The sequence below is a fragment of the Molossus molossus genome, unplaced genomic scaffold, assembly GCF_014108415.1.
Source record: "Molossus molossus isolate mMolMol1 unplaced genomic scaffold, mMolMol1.p scaffold_m16_p_1, whole genome shotgun sequence".
Lineage (NCBI taxonomy): Eukaryota > Metazoa > Chordata > Mammalia > Chiroptera > Molossidae > Molossus > Molossus molossus.
The window spans coordinates 238,903,859-238,926,175 of record NW_023425344.1 but is presented as its reverse complement, the minus strand read 5'-3'; the positions used below and the strand labels follow the sequence as shown (position 1 = coordinate 238,926,175).

The 22,317-nt window shown below is 48.1% G+C and overlaps 1 protein-coding gene across 2 annotated transcripts in view; it reads right to left on the bottom strand.

Moving 5' to 3' along the window:
• Positions 1-2,095: 2,095 nt before the first annotated feature.
• KCNK10 (potassium two pore domain channel subfamily K member 10) overlaps positions 2,096-22,317 on the bottom strand; it is a 126,991-nt gene continuing 106,769 nt past the window's right edge. Inside the window, exons 5-7 of one of the 2 annotated variants that reach the window (XM_036270159.1) lie at positions 9,423-9,609; positions 5,203-5,345; positions 2,096-3,327 (exon numbers count right to left, since the gene is read on the bottom strand). In XM_036270159.1, coding sequence (XP_036126052.1) covers positions 2,707-3,327; positions 5,203-5,345; positions 9,423-9,609 — 951 coding nt within the window. In that variant the 3' untranslated portion in view covers positions 2,096-2,706. The remainder of the gene's footprint in view (positions 3,328-5,202; positions 5,346-9,422; positions 9,610-22,317) is intronic. The other variant, XM_036270153.1, reaches the window with a different exon arrangement.

Below are 22,317 nucleotides of genomic sequence, written 5' to 3'. Positions count from 1 at the left end.
CAAAGGGCATTTTTAACAAGACAGAAAAGGTGCCACAGACAGTATTCCTGAAACCAAAACCAAAACCAAAACAATGTACAGTGTCTGCAAGGCCAACACTTTAGGCCATGTTTACACCAAGACCTTGTACTCTGTTGGGAGAAGAGATCTTCTCCCCGTCTCTGTGTGCTGTGTCCATGAAACTAGAGAGGCGCACGCGCGTGCACACACACACACACACACACACACACACAAGGGTGCATGACGTGGACGCTGTAGCAAAGTCAAAAGCAGACTTTGGTCAGACAGAATAGCAGCTCTACCACTTTGTTGCTGGGTGCCATTGGGTGAGTTACTTAGCCTCCCTGAGCCTCTGTGTCCTTATCTGTATAAGAGGTTTGCAGACACTTTCTACAGACTGTTGCTGTGAGGTTTCAGTGAGCCCATAAAGTGCCTAATTTAATGCCTGGCCCACCGAAGCCACTGGATAAATGGCAGGGAAGGCTCTTTGCCAGATCTGGCTGTTGGGTCTAGAATTTTAACACACCACTATGAAGAAGGTATCAAGTAATAGAGGGTGGAAACCCAAATGAATAACATCCACGGACCGTTGAATCAGGAGGCTTTTAACTTCACAGAATACGAGAGAAAGTTCCAGTTATCTACCAATGTCTTAAAACACATTTCTCCAGGCTGCAACGATCCCTTAGTAAGAACCACTACCCACACCTGCACAGACATCATTTCTCAAGCTTCTGTTATTACTGTGTGGACACAGGATGTCACCAGGGAGCCACCGCTCCAGCCCCAGGGAGGCATCAACCCAACCTACCTTGGACAGGAAGGGCCTCATCCAAGTTGATTCTTATTTGGTTCCTTTCCCAAAGCAATGCCAGAGTTTTAACTAAGAGCCTAAAAGTCTGCGGGTGGGGAGGGGGTCCTGCCTGTGCTCCAGGCAAGGAAGAGCTGTGCATTTTTGGGAAGTGGTCAGGAAGAGGTCTCCCATGGTACCAGTGGTCAAGGATGTGGTGGGTATAATTTTCCCTGGAAGTCTCTGCTAGTCCTGCGATTTCTGATAAATCCACTTGTACATTAGTCATGTGAAATCCCCAAAAGGTGGCACTGAGCAGTGGAGGCCCATAACCACCAACTTCCTGTGGCTGCCAAGCCCAAATGCTTAAGTGTGTGGCCCAAATAGCCAAGTTTGAACCAGCACAAGGATGAGCCAATTATGAAAGAGGCTGATGCTCACAGGGGATGTTTGGCTTAGGACATATTTTTCCCTCTCTAAAATAAAACTCCCTTTAAAAGCCTCCTCTCAAAACTTATGACTAGCCATCCCCCCACGTTCCTTCACTGATATTCTAACCTCATAGAGCAATTATGTATCACGTGTTGGTTATTGTTTGCCTTGAAACGACCACATTTGTGTTCCAATTGGTATTGCAATAGCAGGTATGAGCTAAAGAAACAAGCGAGGAAAAGGAATGCTTTTAAAATAACGAAATGCCCAAACAGAAAAGCGAAATATGTGAAATACTTCTTTTAAGTATTATTTTTTAAATGGCATTAATGGCACTTAAACTGCAAGCAATTAAAACGATTCGATCTTCTTCTACAAGGGTTGGTTGAGGGATTAATTTTCCTTTTGTTTGGAGATAGCAAGATTGGCTTTTGTAACTATGTCTACCCTAAGACACCCAAAGGGACAAAAAGCCCTGAGATGGAATGATGCCGTGGTCCTCCTTGGTATGTCTCAGACGTGCAGGGTGTCTATTTTTATAAAAATTTAGGATCAGCTAGACAGAACGGCAAGCCGCTGGCATCATGCAAGGCAATGGTTTGGTTCTCTACCCCCTCTTATCAAAACAAGTTATAACCAAAGTTCCATTAGAAAAGGGAACATGAACATTTCAAAACCAGTTTGTCATCACCATGGCACCCACTGAGGAAAGTGCATGATTTTTGCCTGTAACCATGCAGCGGCTGAGGTTGAATTTTCACCAGAGCTTGCAAGTTTGTTTGGACTACCTACCCCTGTGAGAAAGACCAAATTCAGTAGGCTTCTGTCCTTGGTTGAGGTGATATCCACAGTGTGATGTTTATGATTATTTTATTTCTTCTGTAATGAGAAAAGCAACGGCACCTTTTATTACGTGTGCTCTGATCTGCATCGAACAAATTCCAGGAGCCCTCAGGTTCCACGAACATTCATTTGGAGCCGAGAAGAACTAGGTACGCACTGAATGGTTTGGATCAGAATTCAAGCTCAGAGCAACATGCCAAAATGTCAACTTGAACCCTAGTTACAGGTACCAGTTCATCCCCAATATATCACCAACAGTAGGTTCAGGAAATGAGACTCTGTGTAAGAGACACAACTGTTCCTTTCAGAAGGCTGGTCTAAGAAATAGCTGCCCTTTTCTACGTGCCATCCAGGGCGTCGCTGCACCAGGGGTACATCGTCGCCCCCGACACGCCCTTGACATTTGCGGCCATGACCTCCAACGCGTGCAAACCTTCCCTGGGCGTGCGGTCGCTGTGGAAGCCAAGTGCTTGCTGTTTGACTCCTCCCGGCAGAGCAAGCTTCTCGGTCCTTTATGGCACAGTGAAATCTGCTCTTCAATGCTATGGAATCTCGGACTAAGGAGAAGTCTGTTTAAGGCACATGTCTCAGGGTGAATATAAAAAACCGCAACGCTTCATCAAGTCCAACGTCCGGGACATTTAGTTTGTGTCTTCAAGTAATGTGTTGTCCTCGTGTTCCCTGTCTTTGGTGTCTGTGGGGACCATTCCGTTCTCCACCCCGGCAGGCTGCTGCGCACAGTCAGTCAACATGGCAGTGCTGGAGTGGTCTGAGTTACACATCTTTTCCGTCTCCTCCTCCTTCTTCTCTTCATCCAGGGAGTAATTCCGGAAGGTCTTGTAGATTTTCTGGACGTCCTCGGGCAAGGTCTTCTTGATGTCCTTGTTTTTCCTCTTGGTGAGCTTGGAGGTGGACCCGAACTTGTTGATGATGTTGTCCTCCGAGGCCCCCTGCCCGTGTTTGCTCAGCTGCTCCGTCCCTTTGAGGCGCAGGTTGTTGGGCCGGTTGTTAATGCTCTCCTGGGACGAGGCCTTGAAGCGGCCCGAGTCCAGCGCCGCGAAGACGGAGCGCTTCTCGGGGGACAGCATGTCGAGCGAGTGGGCCCGCTGGTCCAGGCCCAGGCGCCGGCGCTCCATGCTGCGGATGGTGGCCGCGCGCTGCAGCTTGTCGTGGATCTCCACGCTGAGCCGCCGCCGCGTCTCCCGGAACTCGGCCGTCACGTTGGCCTTCCACTCGGCCGCGTGGGCCTTGATCTCACCCACCTGGCCGGGACACAGAAGAGCAACAACACGCTGAGCAATTCCTCTCTGCCCGGGCCCCCCAGCACCCACAGCCCGTGGGCGTCCCCGTGGGAAGGGCTGGCTCAGGGGAGGCCCTGGCACGCGGGGGCATACGGGCAGGGGGAGGGCTGAAATGCTCCTCTGCCCTAGCCTCTCCTGCTCCTACGTCCCCATCCCATTGGCTCAGGGAGCGCAAGTCCTGGAGAACAAGGGGAGCCTGAGATTTGGGGGTGGGAACTGCAGGAGAGGAGATGGCCTTCTGGGCGAGAGAGCAGTGTTTTGAGTTGGACAGGCCTGCAGGGTTCCCCTGGGGGATCCACCCCCTTTTTAACAGTGTGACCTCATTCCTCCAACGTGGCTCGGGTAATCATGTCTAGCTGACAGGACTTTCAGTGTTATGCCGTTGAAAGATGTGCTCCTAGCTCAGTCCTGAGCACAGAGCAGATGTCCGGAAGGTCCTTTGCCCTTCCCTCTCCCTCCAATGTCTCTGTCTGGGGCCGGTGACCACCCTGTCCCAGGTAGCCTTGGACTGTCCTGATTTGTAAAGGGAAAATCCTGTGTCCTAGCCACTCCTCCCCCCCACTCCACCCCCCAAATCCTGGGCAAACTGGGACTTCTGGTCACCCTGTATTTGGGCACATGCTGTGGCCATGTAATATCAGGCTTATGCTGGTTTAAGAAGACCCCCCCAGGGCACCTAGTAATCAAATTTCCCTGGTCAGGGAGCAGGAAGGGGGCAGGCTCCCAGGGAGGTTCTGCATGGGGGTCATTATCAAGTCTCTGGGCTCTTATTCAGTAGGGCAGACAGTACAAGGCCCATGTTTTTCTGTACAGACGAGGAACTCAGATTTTTGCATTGAGGAAAGTCAGTATTTATGTTGGTACTTTTTCTTTTGTCATAGCCAATTTTCGGCAGGTCAGTTAGCTACCTGGGGAATCAGACTGGAGGGAGACTGCATTTTCAGTGTTTTAGTACACCAGGAAAATTACGTGGTGCCCAGAAATGAGATGGCAAATTGTTCCATGCAGCATCCTTCTCCTGGACCCTTCTGTACAGAACGGCCGTGTTCTGGGAAGTGAACAGTCGCTCTTACAGCGGCTGCCCCTCTTTTTATTCTTGTTCTTTTAAAAATCTCCTTCCCTTGCCTCCTCCTTTCTCATTTCTTTTCTTGTCTTCCTAGAAGAACTGCATGGACTTTATTTTTTTAAACTCATAAAGCATCTACCTTTCCTCCTAGGCCTTCCTTTTCTTGTCTTTGTGTAGGCTTTTATGCACGTTTATATGCGGGAGCAAAGGCTGCATACTCCTGGGATATACTTATCTCTACAGATTGGACAACCAGGAGCCCCTGGGCTCACTCCCCATGGCTGGCCCCTGTTCAGTAATTTCCGTCTCACACAGAATCAAGACAGATTCATGGTGTTCAAGTGCATTTCCAGACAGACCCTGTGCCCTGAAGGACAGGTGGGCTTTCTCACACTTTTATATGATTTCTGAGCCTCCCCCACACATTTGCTGATAAGGGACAAGTGCTTATCTCCCTCAGAGGCACAGTCTACCTCTGCTGACTATTTCTATGTTCTTCTTTCCCCTTTCATTCCATTTTAAAAACCAAGTTGTTTACTATTCTTTCCAGGATCTGTGGGCTGGTGGGTGAGTCACCAGATTTTCTCACCTGTCAAAAAGGATCCAAAAAATAATTGCGATTCCATTTCACTTGGCTTTTAGGTAATGATTCCAAACAGGGAAGCCTGGGGAGCCCTTCAGTTAGTAAGAAACACTCTCGCCCATTGAACAGAGACAGGAAATGCTCATCTGATCTCAGGAACATTCGTAGAATCTGGAAGGGGTCCTACCTCTTCTTTTGTCTTTTTGGACAGAACCCGTAGCCAATCTCCGATCATACTGAGGACGGCTGCAAAGTAGGCAAGGCCAACAAGGATCCAAAACCACACTAGGGGCTTATACCACTCCCGGTAATTGATGCCAGCATTTCCCCCTGAAAACAACCAAATATTACTGTAAGCAGGATCTAGCATGTGGTCTTTGCAAACATGTTCTGGTCCGCGCAGCGGACACGTTATCCCATCACCTTCTAGTGCTCAGCTGTTAGGCCTGCTGTATACAAGATGTGATGGAGGTCGGAAGACAAGGGAAAGATGTGTCCCATCCCCAAAGGAGCCTGACATGTGGCTGAACTTCCTTTGAATCTTGACCACTCACCACAGCACCCATAACAAAAATATGTCAGTGGCCAACTTGATCCACCTGTTCTCTACCTGAGCTTGACAACCAATGATGTGAACTAGAGGACAACGAATCAAAAAAACAAAACAAAACAAAACACCATTATATTATCCCAAATGGTCTGGAATTCACGGAACTGTTTCCTTCTTAAGTGCACATGCATTTACCAAGGGCCAAGTGTAAAATTAGACTTCATGGCAATCGTGAGACTTTGACCCCAGCCACAGCGATTCAATGCTGACTGAGAGCCGGTGCTGCCATGATGCTGATCCGAAGGGTCGTTAGACTGGGAAATTAGAACCACCAGGGCCACACTAGAACTGCAAGAGACCTTCAAGGCCAACTAGTCCAATCCCTTTGTTATAAACCGGGATTCCAGAAAAAAATCCATCAAACCAAATTGGCCAGTTGCCTGAGTACATTGAATGGCTGTTGCGTTAGAAGGAACTGGTCACTTATTCTAAATACTAAGCCTATTTATTCTAGCCCTCCTTCAGGCACTGCCAGAGGTAACCATGCAAAATAGGTTGTAAAGTCCGCCAGTGTGGCTCAGTGGTTGAGCGTCGACCCATGCATCAAGAGGTCGCCGGTTCGATTCCTGGTCAGGACACATGCCCAGGTTGTGGGCCTGACCCCCAGTGGGGGGCATGTGGGAGGCGGCCAATCGATGTTCTCTCTCATGGATGTTTCTATCTCTCTCCCCCTTTCACTTTCTCTCTCTAAAAATCAAAAAAGGAAAAAAAAAAAAAAAAAAAGTTGTAAGCCCAGCCCCGTCTCCCTAAAGAAGCGGGGACGTTCCATGAAAGAACTGAAGTCAGCCCTTGTTCTCACCCTGTAAGATGTGTTGCCCAATGAACCAGGCAGGTGGCCATTTCTAAGACAACCAGCAGGTAATTGTGCCATTACATTATGAGCGATGGCTAGTCTTTCCCACTGGGTCACGGTCATAACCTCGTCCGTCCGGCACCAGTCACACTTCCCAAAGGCAGGGGGCGGGCACTGTGGCCCGCGGCTCTTCACAATGCAACAGAGCCCACTTTAAAAAAAAATGTTTTCAATTATGGTTTACTTCCAACATTTTTTTGTATTGGTTTCAGGTGTACGGCTTAGTGCTTAGACAATCATATAGTTTACAAAATGTTCCCCTCGATATTCCCAGTACCCAGCTGGTCCCCATACATAGTTATTGCAGTATTATTGACTGTATTCCCTAGGCTGTAGTTTGCATCTGGTGACTATTCTGTAACTACCAATTTGTTCTTCTTAACCCCTTTACCCCTTTCTCCCAGTCCCCCACACCTCCTCCACCCTTTTCAGTGCAGCCCAAGAGGTCTCAACACCTATTGCAATTTCTTAAAATTAGAAGTCGGAATATTGCTAAAGGGCTCCGTGGCAAGCCCGCCTCTGTGTGGTTTAGCTGCCTTTGTTCTTTCCCTTTAGACAACCCCCCACCCCCAGCTTTCTCTAGGGTGCTATGGGAGTTCCTGCAACATTAAGTGGTTTTTGAGTCTTATTTGTTTTTGTGTTTAGCCAGAGAACTCAGCAGCATTCTCCTTGGGGCTATTATCTGAGCAAATATTTACCTTAGCCCATCACCATCACCCAACAAAAATTGCCACTAGGGTGCGCTGGCGAACAGCGTGTTACACATCCTTCCGCCTGCTCCTGGATCCGCGGCTGGCCCAGATTTTGGAGCTTTCCCTGTGCCCCAGTCAGAGCTGCTAAATGCTACAGTGATGCTCGCCGTCCTCCAGTGAGTCAGCTGCCACAGGAACCAGCCCTCAATCCTGTGTGGTGACGGGTGTTCCAGTCATAGTAGAGTTGATACCGTGGTAAATCAGAGCAACCATCCACTCTTAGTAATATGCCTTTTTAACAATCAGGCACCCTTCCTTATCACTCTTAGAGTATTGCCAAAAAGGTGGTGCTAACCTTGCAGTCTGTTAAAGCATACATTCTTCAGGGCAGTCTATGTGAGCCTGGAAACCGGAGAAGGGCCGGGTCTGATGGTAGCCCTGGGAGTGTTAGAGATCCCTGTGTGTGAAGACCTCGAGACAGGAGACCCAGCACCGTAATCAGTGGGAGTAAGGGCCCAAAACAGTGCCGAGCCTGTGGCCGTGGAGGTCACGCCTTACCAGGTTAAGTAAAGATAAGGTCAAGTGCTGGTAAGTGCTAAGTTGCTCACAGTCCATGGTGCCTAATACACCTAAACAAAAATCATAGCTATTATTATTATTTTTTAATCTCAGGGCTCTGCTATTTGCGCCCCAGATGGACAGAGGACTTGAGCAATATTAGAGCAGGGGTCTTCACAGGTGTCCTCTCACAGGTGGTCTCCAGACAGCCCAGCCCAGTGCAAACTAGGCTTGGGGGTGGGAGGGACATAAAGATGTTTGTGAAATGGTTCTAAACTCCAGCTGCCCTCACAGGAACCTCAGCTGAGTCTTCCCGCAGACCAGCTCCGGGTGATGCTAAGGAGTTAACTGGACAATCGTTCCTCTTACTTTTCTCAGTTTCTCTGTCCTTTCTCTCTAGAGCTTCAGGCCCCTAGTCAGATGGCACCAGGTGACATGTCCCCCAAGGTGAGGAGCTGCACAATGGTTGACACTGTACATGAGGGAAGACTGACGGGGTCTCAGGCTTTTACAAACAATGTTTAATCACTTCAACTTTGCAATTCTTAGTCCTTAGTCAAGAGAAAGGAATAAAAATTAAAACTGCTGTTTCTACTACATGGACATCGATCTTCTCCTGTCCGGTTGCAATAGCTCCAAAGCCACGGTGCTGGTTACTGCATCACAGAGCTGGTGAGGATGCTCCTAACCCCCTCTGGAAGCTTCCGTCCCCCAGATTCCCAGACCAGGTCCCTGTCCTCCTGTGCACCGCACTCCATGGAGAGGCCAGGGCACAGCCAGGATCAAACGCCAAATGAAGGACAGTTGTCCTGGGAGTGCAACCTGCAAGTGTCCAGGCTGCTGCTTAACCGGGAACTGGTCAAGGCCACACCCACCACCTGGACGTTTTGAACCTTCGGTGGAGGTGTTTAATGAAAGCACTCACTTCTTGGAGTGAAAAGGATTGATCAATCCCCCTGGAACTATCCCAGTAGAAAGGAAGAGGGTGACCTCCTCCTGTCCCTGCCTTCCCACCACACTCCGGGAGAGTGGTGCATGTCGGAAGCCAGATCTCACTTCATTTTCAGGTCCCTGTCCTTAGATGAAACCGATGGCGGTGTTCTTTTGCTTCCCTAACCTCAGCCCGCTGGCGTTTATTTTCACAACGAAAGCTTTTGCTTCTATATACATTCACGCAGAATGCACTGTACGATATTCCCTCGGGGCGCTTCTCAGCTCCCAGCTGTCACGAAGTCCTCGGCCTTGCGGTCGTGCCCAGGACAACTTTTGCAGGGACAATGGCCCTCAACCCAGGGGGCAGCAGGCTAATCTGTGCTGACCTCTTCAGAGTTGCACATTTGCTACTCCCTAATACAGCCTTTATCGATTGATTCAAGGAGCCTTAATACAATTCAGAAGTCCAAAATTCAGTGAGAAATTCATTTCACCGATGCATAATTCATATGACGATTGGGGCGACAGGTATCCTGGGGAGAAGGAGGCTGGCTTTCCTCTTGCGGCAGAAGCCTGATGCTGTTTGGATCAGAAAGGACCACGGGCTTGAAATGAGCTCATGCACAGCAGCAGGGGGCTCTGGGCCCTCTTTATTTGCTTCCCTCGCAACTCATTTTCTGCTGGTTTTGAAAAGCACTGCCAACAGAATTATTTCCACCACCCACGGGGGCCCTGGTGACTGGGATGCCCGGGGCGCTCACCTGCCACAAAATCGCCAAAGCCCACCGTGGTGAGAGTGACCACCACGAAGTAAATGGATTCCAAGGCCGTCCAGCCCTCGATGTATTTGAAGACGACGGCGGGGATTGTCACAAACACAATGCAGCCGGCCAGGATGAACAGGATGGTCGAGATGACCCGGATCTTGGTCTGACTCACTTGCTTCTTCTAGAACAGCAAAGGAGAGAGACAAGTCAGTCTCACTGCCCTGGAGCCAGGAGACAGAGATAGAGAAGGACATGTATTATGTCAGTGGCTTTTTAAAAGTTGAATTTATTGGGGTGATATTGATTAATAAAATAATGTAGGTTTCAGGTGCACGATTCCATAACACATCATCTGTATATTGTATTGTGTGTTCACCTCCCCAAAGTCCAGTCCCCTTCCATCACCATTTATCTCCCCTTACCCTCTTCTGCCTCCCCCTGTACCCCCTTTTCCCTCTGGTAATCACCAAATTGTTGTCTGTGTCTATGAGGTTTTTTCTTTGCTTAATCCCTAGACCTTCCTTCACCCAGCCCCGCAACCCCCTCCCCTCTGACAGCTGTCAGTCTGTTTCCATGTTGTTTGCATGGAGGGACCTGGACAGCACTGTGCAAAGTGAGCTCAGCCAGTCAGAGGAAGACACGAACCACATGATCTCACTCACACGTGCGGTCTAATGGACAACATTGCCGGTAGCTTTTAAACTCCCTTTGGCCACAGGCATCTTTGTGAGAATCTGACAAAAGCCATGGACCTTCTCCTAGAAACATGCACGTGCAGATATTTTCAGGTGTTCCGGTGGTTCCGGGGCCACACGGAGCCTGCTCACGGACCCGGCCCGGGAGTCCCGCTGAGCCCACGCCCGGCCCGTCCTCTGCAGGGCTCCCGAGCGCAGCCCCGGTGCCCAGCCCGCCTCCCTCACTGGTGCGGGCAGAACGCGTCCCAGGAAGGGCTTGCGGCCATTTCTCGCGGCCGGCCTGGCTTCCGAGCTCTTTCCACGGTGCTGGACGGGTTTCTACCCGGGTTCCCTTGCAGGAAAGGAAATACGCTGGTCCAAAACAGCAGCTGACCTGAAACAGGCCGGAATGTTCGGCTGGAGAGAAGCAGCACAGCCATCGTCCCCAAACACATCCCCAGACAGACTCCGGGCAAGGGTCTGTGTCCTTCCGCACCCTCCCCCCTGCGGGGGCTGGGCATTTCCAGCCGCTGTCCTTCCAAACCCAGGGGTCTGACCAGCCCTGCGGGCATCGGGTTTGCTGCTGGGTTTCCTGCAAGGGCCAGGGCAGGCGTTGAAGTCAGGGTGACAGGGTCACTGTCTACTGGGGGGCAGGCACTTCAGCTCACACGCGCTCCTGAAGGAGTCACTAGTGAAGAGGTCAGAATGCATCTGGAATGGGAATGACACTGACATTGGGGTAAAGGAATCGTCCCGTGGGGGCCAGCGGTGGGCGGAGGCGGCAGCAGCGTGCCCCTTGAGTGCATCCCAGACAACCTGGCGTTGCCTCCAGACTGAAGAATCTGTAAGGTCTCAAAGCTCCCAGAACTGGCCTTGGAGAGTGTCTTCAGGAGACCCTAGTACCATAACCTCACCAAAACAATATGCCATCACAAGTGTGTCTTTGAGAGCTTGTTTGGAGGTTCTCGCAGGGGAGCACAGCTACTCATATACCCTTGACCGAAGACCGGTCCTCTCCTCTGGGGGGAAGGTTGTCCTCTTCGACCAAGAGTGGCTTCGGGAGGGAGGAGGGGACACCTGCCTAGCCGGCCAGATCAGCCGAATCAACCCTGGTGATCAGTGGGGCGACAGATGTCGCAGCCAGATCACCCTCACATCCCACAAGTGTAACTTTAACACCAGAATGCTTGGGCCTTTCATACTACCTAGATCGATGTTCTGCTAAAGATCACCTCATTTAAGGTACTCGATACAGGAAATCCTTACCATGTGACCTGTTTTCTAGCCACTGCCTTCTAGTGAATTAGAAAGCGAATGACCTCAGAAACAAGAGACCTTTGCATTCATAAACCTCATTTACAGACGCAAAATCGGAGGCCAAAAGGGGTTAAGGGACTTGTATAAAGTGACGCTGCTAATCAAGGGCAGAGCCGAGAATACAACGTTGCTGTGATTAACTCTCAGTCCAGGGAGTGATGAAGAGTCCAGAAGCAGCTTTTCAAGTTCTTCAGCAATTCACCAGCTCAAACAGAGTTGCCCCCTGACAAAAGCAACCAGACTAACTTCCATGAGGAAGAGGCCACCCTGTTCCCACCCTGGGAAGGAAGACGGAGAACGAAACATTGTCACTAGAAGATCCGCTCAGGAATTCCGCAGCCCAGTCCCAGCAGTGACGCCTGGGCCAGGTTTCCCAGGACAGAAAGGGTCAACAGAAAGTCTTCTAAGATCAATCCCATGGCTCAACCATGGAAATGCTAGCCAAGGAAATGACTAGGTCTCAGAGACAGCAAGGTTGACTCTGGTTCCGTTTTCCTTCCTCCCATCCTCCTCTTCCTCCCTGATTTTTGGGAGAAATGCCGGCGCTGCCTCTTCGCTGGAAAGCTCCAAGGGGTCAGAGCTGAAAGGGGGAAAAGCTTCTCTCCCCAGCGATCAAGCCCCCAAGCCACCCAGTCCCACCTGACTGGGGTCCTGAGTCCCAGGAATAGTCGATATGGCAAAATGGAGAGGTCAATGAAATGAATAAGAATAGTTACAGCGGAGAATATTTATTTGCACAAATCTAAATCAGAGCTATTTATGCTCTAGTTCCTGGATCAATATATTCCCTAAGCGCGTATAGCAAAAGCTAAAAAACAACAGTTCTTCTTTATAAAAAGAAGCCATGTGCTAACTCCCAAGAGGACACTTATTATATAAGGTGGAAACAGGAAAAACATAATTTGATTCATGCTCTTATATGGGCCCCGCCCCCATCCCCCTGAACAGCCATCTAAAAAAAAAGATATTTTATATATATAAATATAATAAATAAATAAATAAATATATTTATATATAATTTTTAATATATATTTATATATATATAATATATATATATTTCCTCACCTGAGGATATTTTTCCACTTATTATCAGATAGAGTGGGAGGGAGGGAGAGAGACAGAGAGAAACATTGATGTAATAGAGCCACATCGATTGGTTGCCTCCTGCATGACCCGACCAGGGCCAGGGACAAACCGCAACCAAGGTATGTGCCCTTGACCATAATTGAACCCAAGACTCATTGGTCTGTGGGCCGATGCTCTAACTGCTGAGCCAAACTGGCCAGGGCTTATTGATATTTTTGAAACTACATATGAAATACCATTTTTCCCACAAAAGTTATCAGGTCAAGATAAATCACTTGAGAATCCCAGGAAATGTTTATCTCGTTTCATGAGTTTCCATATTGGATATTACAGGAGGACTTTGTGGGGGCAGTTGAGCCCCTTTGAGAATCCAGGAACTGGGTTATTATAGCCTAGTCTTGTTTGCAGGCTTGAGCAAAAATCCAGAGCCCAAAAGCAGATCTTACCAGATAACCCAGTCAATCTAATTGCTGGCAACGGGAACATCATTCCCCACCCCACGTATAAATCGTCCTCTTCAAACGCATAATGAAATTAAAGTGAATTGAATGTTTGTGAGACACTTGTTCAGTCGTAAATTAGGATGTGAACGCCACTGCAAACCAAATGAGGCTGAGGCTGGCGAAGGAAGGATGGGGTCCGGAGGAAGCTGGAGCCACTCCGGGCTCCAGGAGGTGGGCAGGGGAAGAGGGCCTGGGGTAGGGGAAGAGGGCCTGGGGTAGGGGAAGGGGTCCTGGGGTAGGGGAAGGGGTCCTGGGGTAGGGGAAGGGGGCATGGGGCAGGGGAAGGGGGTACGGGGCAGGGGAAGGGGGCCTGGGGCAGGGGAAGGGGGCACAGGGCAGGGGAAGGGGGCACAGGGCAGGGGAAGGTGGCATGGGGCAGGGGAAGGGGGCATGGGGCAGGGGAAGGGGCATGGGGCAGGGGAAGGGGCATGGGGCAGGGGAAGGGGGCCTGGGGCAGGGGAAGGGGCCCTGGGGCAGGGGAAGGGGGCCTGGGGCAGGGGAAGGGGGCTTAGGGCAGGGGAAGGGGCATGGGGCAGGGGAAGGGGGCCTGGGGCAGGGGAAGGGGCATGGGGCAGGGGAAGGGAGCATGGGGCAGGGGAAGGGGCATGGGGCAGGGGAAGGGGGCCTGGGGCAGGGGAAGGGGGCATGGGGCAGGGGAAGGGGGCCTGGGGCAGGGGAAGGGGGCTTGGGGCAGGGGAAGGGGGCTTGGGGCAGGGGAAGGTGGCATGGGGCAGGGGAAGGGGGCATGGGGCAGGGGAAGGGGCATGGGGCAGGGGAAGGGGCATGGGGCAGGGGAAGGGGGCATGGGGCAGGGGAAGGGGGCACAGGGCAGGGGAAGGGGGCATGGGGCAGGGGAAGGGGGCATGGGGCAGGATTTATTTGTTTGGTGGCAGAGAGGCAGGTGTGCATCAAAGCCTAGATGCTGGTGGGGTCCCAACTGCATTATCTGTGGAAGAGTTTCTCCAGCAGGTAAACGAGCCAGCATTGCTCACACCACCCAGTGTGTCCCCGGCTGCCTTCTCCAGACATCTTAAGGTGTACTGCTCAGGGAAAGCTTGGAGGCTTGGATCACTGTGGTATTTTAGGGACTTAAGAAATCCAGAGTCTTGTATATGTGTGTGCGTGTGTGTATGAAAATGTGAATACCCATACTTCACTATCAAAGGAATTTTTTTTTAAGTTGCCTTATGTGAACATTTGTAACTGTAGCTTTCTTTCTTTCTTTCCTTCTTTCTTTCCTTCTTTCTTTCTTTCTTTCTTTCTTTCTTTCTTTCTTTCTTTCTTTCTTTCTTTCTTTCTTTCTCTCTCTCTCTCTCTCTCTCTCTCTCTCTCTCCCCCCCCTCACTCTATCTAAAGATAAATGCAAAAATATCCTTAGGTGAGGAAAGAAAGAAAGAAAGAAAGAAAGAAAGAAAGAAAGAAAGAAAGAGAGAGAGAGAGAGAGAGAAAGAGAAACATCAATGTGAGAAAGACACATCCACTGGTTGCCACTCACACCACCCCAACTGGGGCCGGGAACAAACTGCAACCGAGGTACGTGCCCTTAGCGGGAACCAAACCCTGGCCTCTCCAGTCCACAGGCCGACGCTCTAATTGTTGAGCCAAACCAACCAGGGCTGTAACTGTAGCTTTCAAGATAGAACCACAAACCGTCTTATACTTCATCCAGTGACCTCTGGGGTGCTTGGTCTGGTTAACTCTGCACCTGTTCAATACTACTGTAAAACGATGTTTCAACCTGGAGTATAGGGGCAGACTGGCTGCCCGAGACACTTCCCATCCCCACTGCTACACAGCTGAGTGACCTCGGGCAAGTGTCTCAACTTCTCTGTGCACCCATTTCTTCATCTGGAAAACGGAGATAAGAGAATCCACCTCCGAAGACTGGAAGATTACATAAGTGTGTCAAACCTTAGCACAGGCCTGCTAGTGCCCAATGGTTGTTAACTGTCCTTCGCTGTGGACAGTCCCCGATTGGATGCTCCCCTTTGCTACTGAGCACTGTTCCTTCATGGCTGGCTTAAGGTCATCTTTGTTTTCCTTCAGGAGGTCACTGTTGGTTGTCCCTTCCTGGATACATTTTCTTGTATAATTACCTCATTTTCGATAAAAGTCTTCATTGGTTCTTCTCTGCTGACTGTGGAATGAGCTGTCAGACCGTTTTAGCTCACAACCTGGAAAGCTTTTTTTATTTGCCTTTCAATTAATTTCCCCCTAGTTCTTGATCATCCTTCTGAAACTGCCAAGAATTGCAGATAATGTTTGCGATGTCAGGAGCCAGCTGCAGAGGGACCCTGAGAGGCCGGCCTGGCTTTCCTTGGCCTGCCTCCCATCCCCTCCCCACCACCTGGGGAATCAAGCTGTGTTTCCACAGTGGGGTTGCTAGGCAAAATCTCATTGCTTATTTACCAGGGAGCAGAGCTGCTAGCAAAACGCTGTAGGAGAGCCCAGATCTGACCGAGCTGATGTTTCTTAGGCTGACAAAATGATCATTCCAGAAACGATGGTTTGATCTATTTGGGCAGAAGTGATAGGATCGTTCAGCCTGTCTGTCCAAATCATGTTTCCTCACTTTTGTTGATTAGAACAGATAATGTTTTCTTTCCTTCTCCTAGTGCAAATAGTATCATGCAAAACTAGTTCCTGTGTCCGATTGACGCTAACTGCAGGAGTTTTTGAAGAACTCAAAAGCTACCTCCTATGGAGTTCATTTAATTGTCAAAATTATATGTGCAATTATTTCAGAGAGCGAAGAATGAGCTCCACAAGCAGGAGGAGGGGGCTGGCTCTGAGAGGGCTTGGAGGAAGGCACGTAGGCGCTGACAATTGCGGGGGTGCTGCCGCGTTTCAGACCTCGGAAGGCCAAGCCCCACGTCCGGTTCTCCCGAAGCATAGCTCCCTGACTGTGTTGCTCACTCCCACAACCGCATTTGGAGAGCGAGTCTATTGCTCTTCACCTGTGGGCTATTTCTCTACTTGATTTCCACCCCCTCTCTAATGGCCATTCATTTTTGTTTGTTTGTTTTTTTCCACTCTAACATGATTTCTTAGAATTCTAAGAATAGCAACCCAAATTGTTGTGGCTGGCTGAAAGATTGTGTACTTGTTGGGATTTTTAGCCAGGACATTGGGGTTTTTATGCTCCAATAAGGAGAGCGGGACAGAGACCTTAGGACAGGAGCTAGACATGACGGGTTCTCGGTGATAGTTGGGTTTTGCTTGGTTGAAATGCTGATATATCACCATGGCAATACAAATGAACAGAGAATAACTTCTCAAAATGGAAAGATAGTAGGCTGCCTCACAAAAAATTGATTTTCTCATGATGTTTTCCACAAAGATTTCTTTTTAATAGGTCAGTTCTAATACTTTCAACATCACAACAAATATCTGTGTAGCATCATATAAACTATGAGGAGACTTTTTAAATATAATCCTTACTTGAGAATATTTTTTCCATTGATTTTTAGGGAGAGGAAGGGAGGGAAGGAGGAAGAGACAAAGAGAGAGGGAGAGAGAGAGAGAGGGAGAGAGAGAGAGAGAGAGACATCGATGTGAGAGAGAAACATCAATTGGTTGCCTCCTGCATGTGCCCTGATTAAGGATCAAACCTGAAACATAGGTGTGTGCCCTTGACTGGGAATCAAACCTGTGACCCTTCAGTGCATGGGCGAATGCTTTATACACTGAGCAACACCAGCCAGGGGGAGGAGAGGAGTTTTTAAATACTGTTTGTCTATAATCTCCATGGCAGAGATATTGCAACCACACATTAGTGAGAATCATGCAGTAAAATCCCCATGGAGACTATGTAAAATGTCCTACTCAAAAGCTGAATACACAAATGGATCATATCTATACAAAAAAATTAAGTTATAGCTAGCATCTGACTCTGAGCCATGCTGTGGCATCTAACAGATTATTGACCAACTTAGTATTTTGCAGGTATCTTCACGCAGTTTTTGAAAAAGCTTTTCACGTATACTATTAAATTGTTTATATCACTGAAATGCCAGTGTAGGTGTCTCTGGGATGGAGAAATATTTAAATCCACAAACAATAAAAATTCTCAGCTGTTCCACTCTAGGACCATCTCAATTAAGTCTTTGAATGTTTTCTGTTCTGAAAGTCGTGGCTTTTAACCTTTGAAAATAATACTCTATCGACACATGAGATTTTGCATTCTAAATTCAACCAATTAATTCAGCACATAGTTGCAAAGGACACACCAGTTTAAAAGAAAAAAAGAAAAGAAAGAAAAAGTTCCTTCGTCATGCACACAAAGTCTGGTGGGCAGGGGCAGGGTGGGAACAGCTGAGTCTGGGCTGAAAAACACGCGTTGGTGCTGTCCATGGTGCCCAGCTCTGGTCCAGCTATTAACGCAAAGGTTAGTGCCTAATGGCATACCGCTGATTAAAAACATCACCTAGGAGAGGAGAAAGGAATCTTCTTACAACTCTGGTATGTGAAACACACAAATATGCTAAGTGCAATGGACAATCCTTGGATCTTTGTCAGAAACTATGTCAATCAAGCAAACACATTAATGTAGAAAACACCCAGGTGTCACCTTGGCTGAAGAATGGTCCTTCTCTCTAGTAGAGATGAGAAAGGCAGACCCATAAAAAGGAGAGGAGGATGGGGTCACCCCCTGATGGGCCGGAGAAACAGAACAACTTCTGGCAACCTGATAGATGCCTTTTCCTGTTGCTCAGGCATCCAAACCCCAAATTTATTTTACCCAGATGTCAGCAGCACTTGACCATGTCTCCATCCTAAAATGCCCTCCCCACCATTGCACAGGCAAGTACACAGTAAGATTACCACAGTCACAATGCTACAGACAGCTGACAGGCACACTCACTCTTCTCCCTCCACTGGCTAACAAAGGTTCAAGGTCATAGTTTGTTGGCCAAGCAGTCCACAACAGTCAGGGCACAATATTCCCCCAAATGGGATAAATGTCACTGCCCACCCCCTCAAGAAGTGCTCCTTGTACTCTCCTGTCTAGTTCTGGGGTTGTATTAGGAAACCCATTTGTCCAGAGATAGAAGTCAGAGGAATATAGTAATATTAGACTTCAATCTGTTATCTCTCTTGTCTTATTTCTCAATTGGTTCACCTTTTGGGTGGGGAAAAAGGGGATGTTCCTTACTAGGGTCCTTCAAAGACCCAATCATCTCAACTTTCCTTTACCCATCTTTCCGGGACCATGTTTTTTTTTTTTTTTTTTTTTTTTTTTTTTAATAGCAAAAAGTTCAATGATTATTTTACTCTGAAAAGAAGAAGTCAGGCCATCTGCTGTGGGGCAAGTTCTCCTCAATGGAAGTTGAGTTTCCTTTTTAGGTTGTGGCTCCTTACCAGGAAGGACCTCATGTAACAAAAGCAGAGAAGAAACAGTGAGATCGCAGTGGGACTCCTGCTGAGAGTGCTCCCCAAAAAGGAGATAAGGAATTGGGACAGCCATTGGCCGGAGTTGTCTAGGAAGAACAAGAACCTTAGAGAGAGGATGGGGGAGGCCTGGGTCAGGGTGTTGGGGACCTGTAGTCAAAATGCATCTGCCTAACACACTAGGTAAAGTAAAGTGTCCACTTGCTCCACTGTGGCTCATCAAATCCAAGAGTACCCAGGACGTGTGGGGGAGGAGAAGGCCACCATATACCTCTCTTTTCCATTCTCAGGCATCAGTAAGCTCAGGGCAAAGGCATTTGTGAGCCTCTGGTGACTGCCTGGAATGACTGTCTGTAGGCCAAGGGACAAACAAACATGCATTTTCTTTAGCCTTATTTATTTTGCCTGTTAGAAAATTTGAAAAAAACAAAACAAAACAAAAAAACCAACCCCAAGGTCAGCCAGATTTAGGTCAATACCTTAAAAACGGAGTCAACATCTGTAGAAATTCCTGGGTCTTGTTTGAGAAAGTGGTAAGCAATCCCATACCCAGGAATTACACCCTTTTTTCCTCCTTCCATCTTTCTTTTGAGACAAATACTTTTTAATAAAAGTGCATAGGGATGCCTCTCTACATACAACTATAAAGAGTAATGGCATTAAGAAATCCTATGGGCAAACAACTGTGAACCAGAAGAGAAAAAGGCAACGAGAAGCAAGAGAAATCAAGTCCATCTTTGAGAAGAATGAGTGTATTTGAAGAAAAGCCCAGGAAGCAGAGATGGAGCAGTGGTTTGAGGGGTCTAGACTTTTCTTGGAGGTATAAGAAGACTTCCTAGCTGGGCTTGTACCTAATTGTTTGGGAAATAGAAAGGCAACAGAAAAAAGAGAGAAAGGAATGTGTATAAACTTTCTAGTTAGACTGGGAACAGAGACATTAAAATAAGAACAAAACACAGATTTATAGAAAGTCACTCGGAAATAAATCCCAAACTGGGAAGTCTTGCACTGAGGGGACTTGACAGAACCATCACCCAGAACTGAGAAAATTTCTTTAGCAGGACATTTTCAAAGCTGCGGATGAAACTGAATTCTGTAACTTTTCTATTCTTCCATTGAATCAATATTTATTGTGCACCTTACTGCCTGTCAGTTACTGAACTAAATTCTCTGGTGAACAAAATAAGCATGGCCCCCAGCCTCACTGAGCTAGTGGGGACAAACTGAACATTAAATAATCACACAAGCAAATATATTGTCAGATCATGAGAGAAGTAAAAAGGGAGAAGAACCCACTGAGTGCAAGTGTGTAACAGGGGACCCAAGGACACTGCTGGGCATCACTCTCCCCCTATAGACTGCCCATAGCTGAAGGTTCCCCCACTGTAGTGAAGGGAGTTGATGCCAATGATTCAAGACAGAAGACTAGTGCTGGAGAGAAATAAACTTGCAAGGAGGTGCCCGTGGACTCAGCCTGCATGAACATTGCTGTTTTCTGCCTCTGACAGTTTTCATTGACAGCTCTTGGTAGAATCAGCCAGGGTGGCTATGTTAACATCCTGAGAGACTTGTCTTTTTTGTACCTTACTCCAGTTTCATACCAATGTCTCAAGGAAGTTTCAGGTTCCAAGTGTGCATGAATTGCAGATGAATGAATGAATACGTAACTCATCTATATTTATTCATCTATTGTTCATGTATGATTATTAAAGAGTAGCATTGTTGTTTAATTTGATTAGAATGAATTTGATTAGAATGTAGATTTGATTAGAATAATCAGACAGAAGCTTATTTAGATTACTGCACACACATGATGAATGTCCTTGTGGTTAGTTAATTGGTACATTTTTTTCATTTAAAAGAATTAACTTATATACAAACCCTTTCACAGAGCTTAATGTAATGACTGAAGTATACTTTCATCTTTTGTGAAGTGACCGGGCTGCTCAGCCATGCAAATAAGACCAGGCATGGGTGTCACATGCTCCATAAGGTAAAGTAGTAAATAGTGCTCCACCCGTAGGTAGGACTGCATCTCTATAGATAATATTTTCTTAGAAAAGTATTCTCTTTAAAATATAGTTTTAGGTGACTTTGTTCCTGCAAAGTATTTAGCAGGGATGTGCATGGTTTGGTTGGAACAGTTCTCCACAGTGGACCAGAAGCAAAGAGAATAGAGAAGGGCATCTAAGCCTCCTGATGGTCCCCTCATGATGGAAGACAGATTAGCAAATGGAAGTGGACCAGTGCTGGTGACACTCAGCCTGGGGTCCTCTGTGATCATCAAGGATGTTGTTTAAGGAATGACACCACCCCATTGTCATGTTGTAAGGGAACTGAGTAAATGAGATGACAGGGCACTGTCACTTTAGAGGACACAGGTCATTCCTTTATGTCTGCCCATGATCCGAATCCCCTTCTTTGCTTTGGCAAAAGACAGAGAACTCTTCCCAGTAAAGAAGCTGAAGGATGCCCGCTACTCACTTTCTCAGCCTCTCCACTGCAAGGACACAAGCATGCCACCTAAGTTCCCCCAACCGTGGAGCACTAAGTCAGACTTTAAACCAGACACTAGTGCCCTGGTCGGTGTGGCTCAGTTTGTTGGAGAGACATCCCATGCATCAAAAGGTGGCGGGTTTGATTCCCGGTCAGGGCACATACCCAGGTTGCAGGTTTGTTCCCTGGTTGGGGTGCGTGTGGGAGGCAATTGATTGATGTTTCTCTTTCACATCAATGTTTCTCTATCTCTCAAAAAAAAAATCAATAAATCAGATACTAGTGAGGCAGATGTGACTGGTTTGGTCTGGGAGTTTTCATCTTATGATTTTCTGTGTGTTTTCCTCCTGCTCATTTCTCTCTCTCGTATCCCAAGGGCTATTTCCAAGTGAAGGGTGGCGATTCTCAGAGGCTTGCCTGCAGAACCACTGTCTCCTCGACCAGAGACTAGAGAAGACCGTGGAGGAAGGAGGTGTGGAAGGAACTGCATCTTCTTGGGTCTTCCAAGTGGCATCAGCAGAACCTCCAGCCTGGAGGACCAGAGGGTGAAGAGGAAGGGATTAGATGCAGAGCCCTCCTTTAGTGAATCACTGAGAGCTTCACCACCTGTGCGTAGCCCACCTCTTGGAGTCCTAGATCCCCCTAAGTCTCTTGAACAGAGAGTAAGGGACTTGGACACTGAGTGGGGTGGAGAGGTGGAGGGAGAACCATTCCCCTAGTCAAGGGGGACTGCACAGCACCAGCTGGGTGCTCCCATAGGGGTGGTGAGAGGTGGTAAGCAGAAGTGGACATGCCATTGGTGATCTACAAAGAAGCAGGGACCATGTGGAATCCATTCTGGGGCTGATGGCCAAGTAGTGGTACTATATCCCTTTTCTAGGGGCAGTCACAAGGAAGGTTCTAGCAACTGCATCCAGAGTCAGAATCAGTGGGGTCAGCAGGGCCAGCTACTGTCGGTACCAGGCAGACACAGCAGTGGCTTCTTCCAGGACCAGGCTGTGGCATGATTTGGGTCATCGTTCTTAGCTGGCTACCTTCCAAGTCTGGGTCTCCAACCATCCTAAGGATTTGATAACTATCCAGTATCCTTTCTAAAAGCTTTCTTTTCTGCTTAAGTCACTACAGTTGGTTTCTCTCGATTCAGCTAAGCTGCCGCCTGCAAACACGTCTCCTGGAGGTCAGGGTAAGCCAACTTCTTCCGCTTGGAGGCAGGTCAGAATCACAGCCCCACAGTGACGGGCCTGAAATGCTGCTCCAAGATCAGCTAGAACTCTAACCAGATCCGATCTAACGGCTTTAATGTCTCTGACATTCCTACATCTTCAGAAGAGTCTTATAAAAAATTATAGCTCATTTTGGCTGTGGTGTGGGATGGGCATCGTTAGGGCTCACACAGGGGATACAATTCCTAAGGGCCCTTTT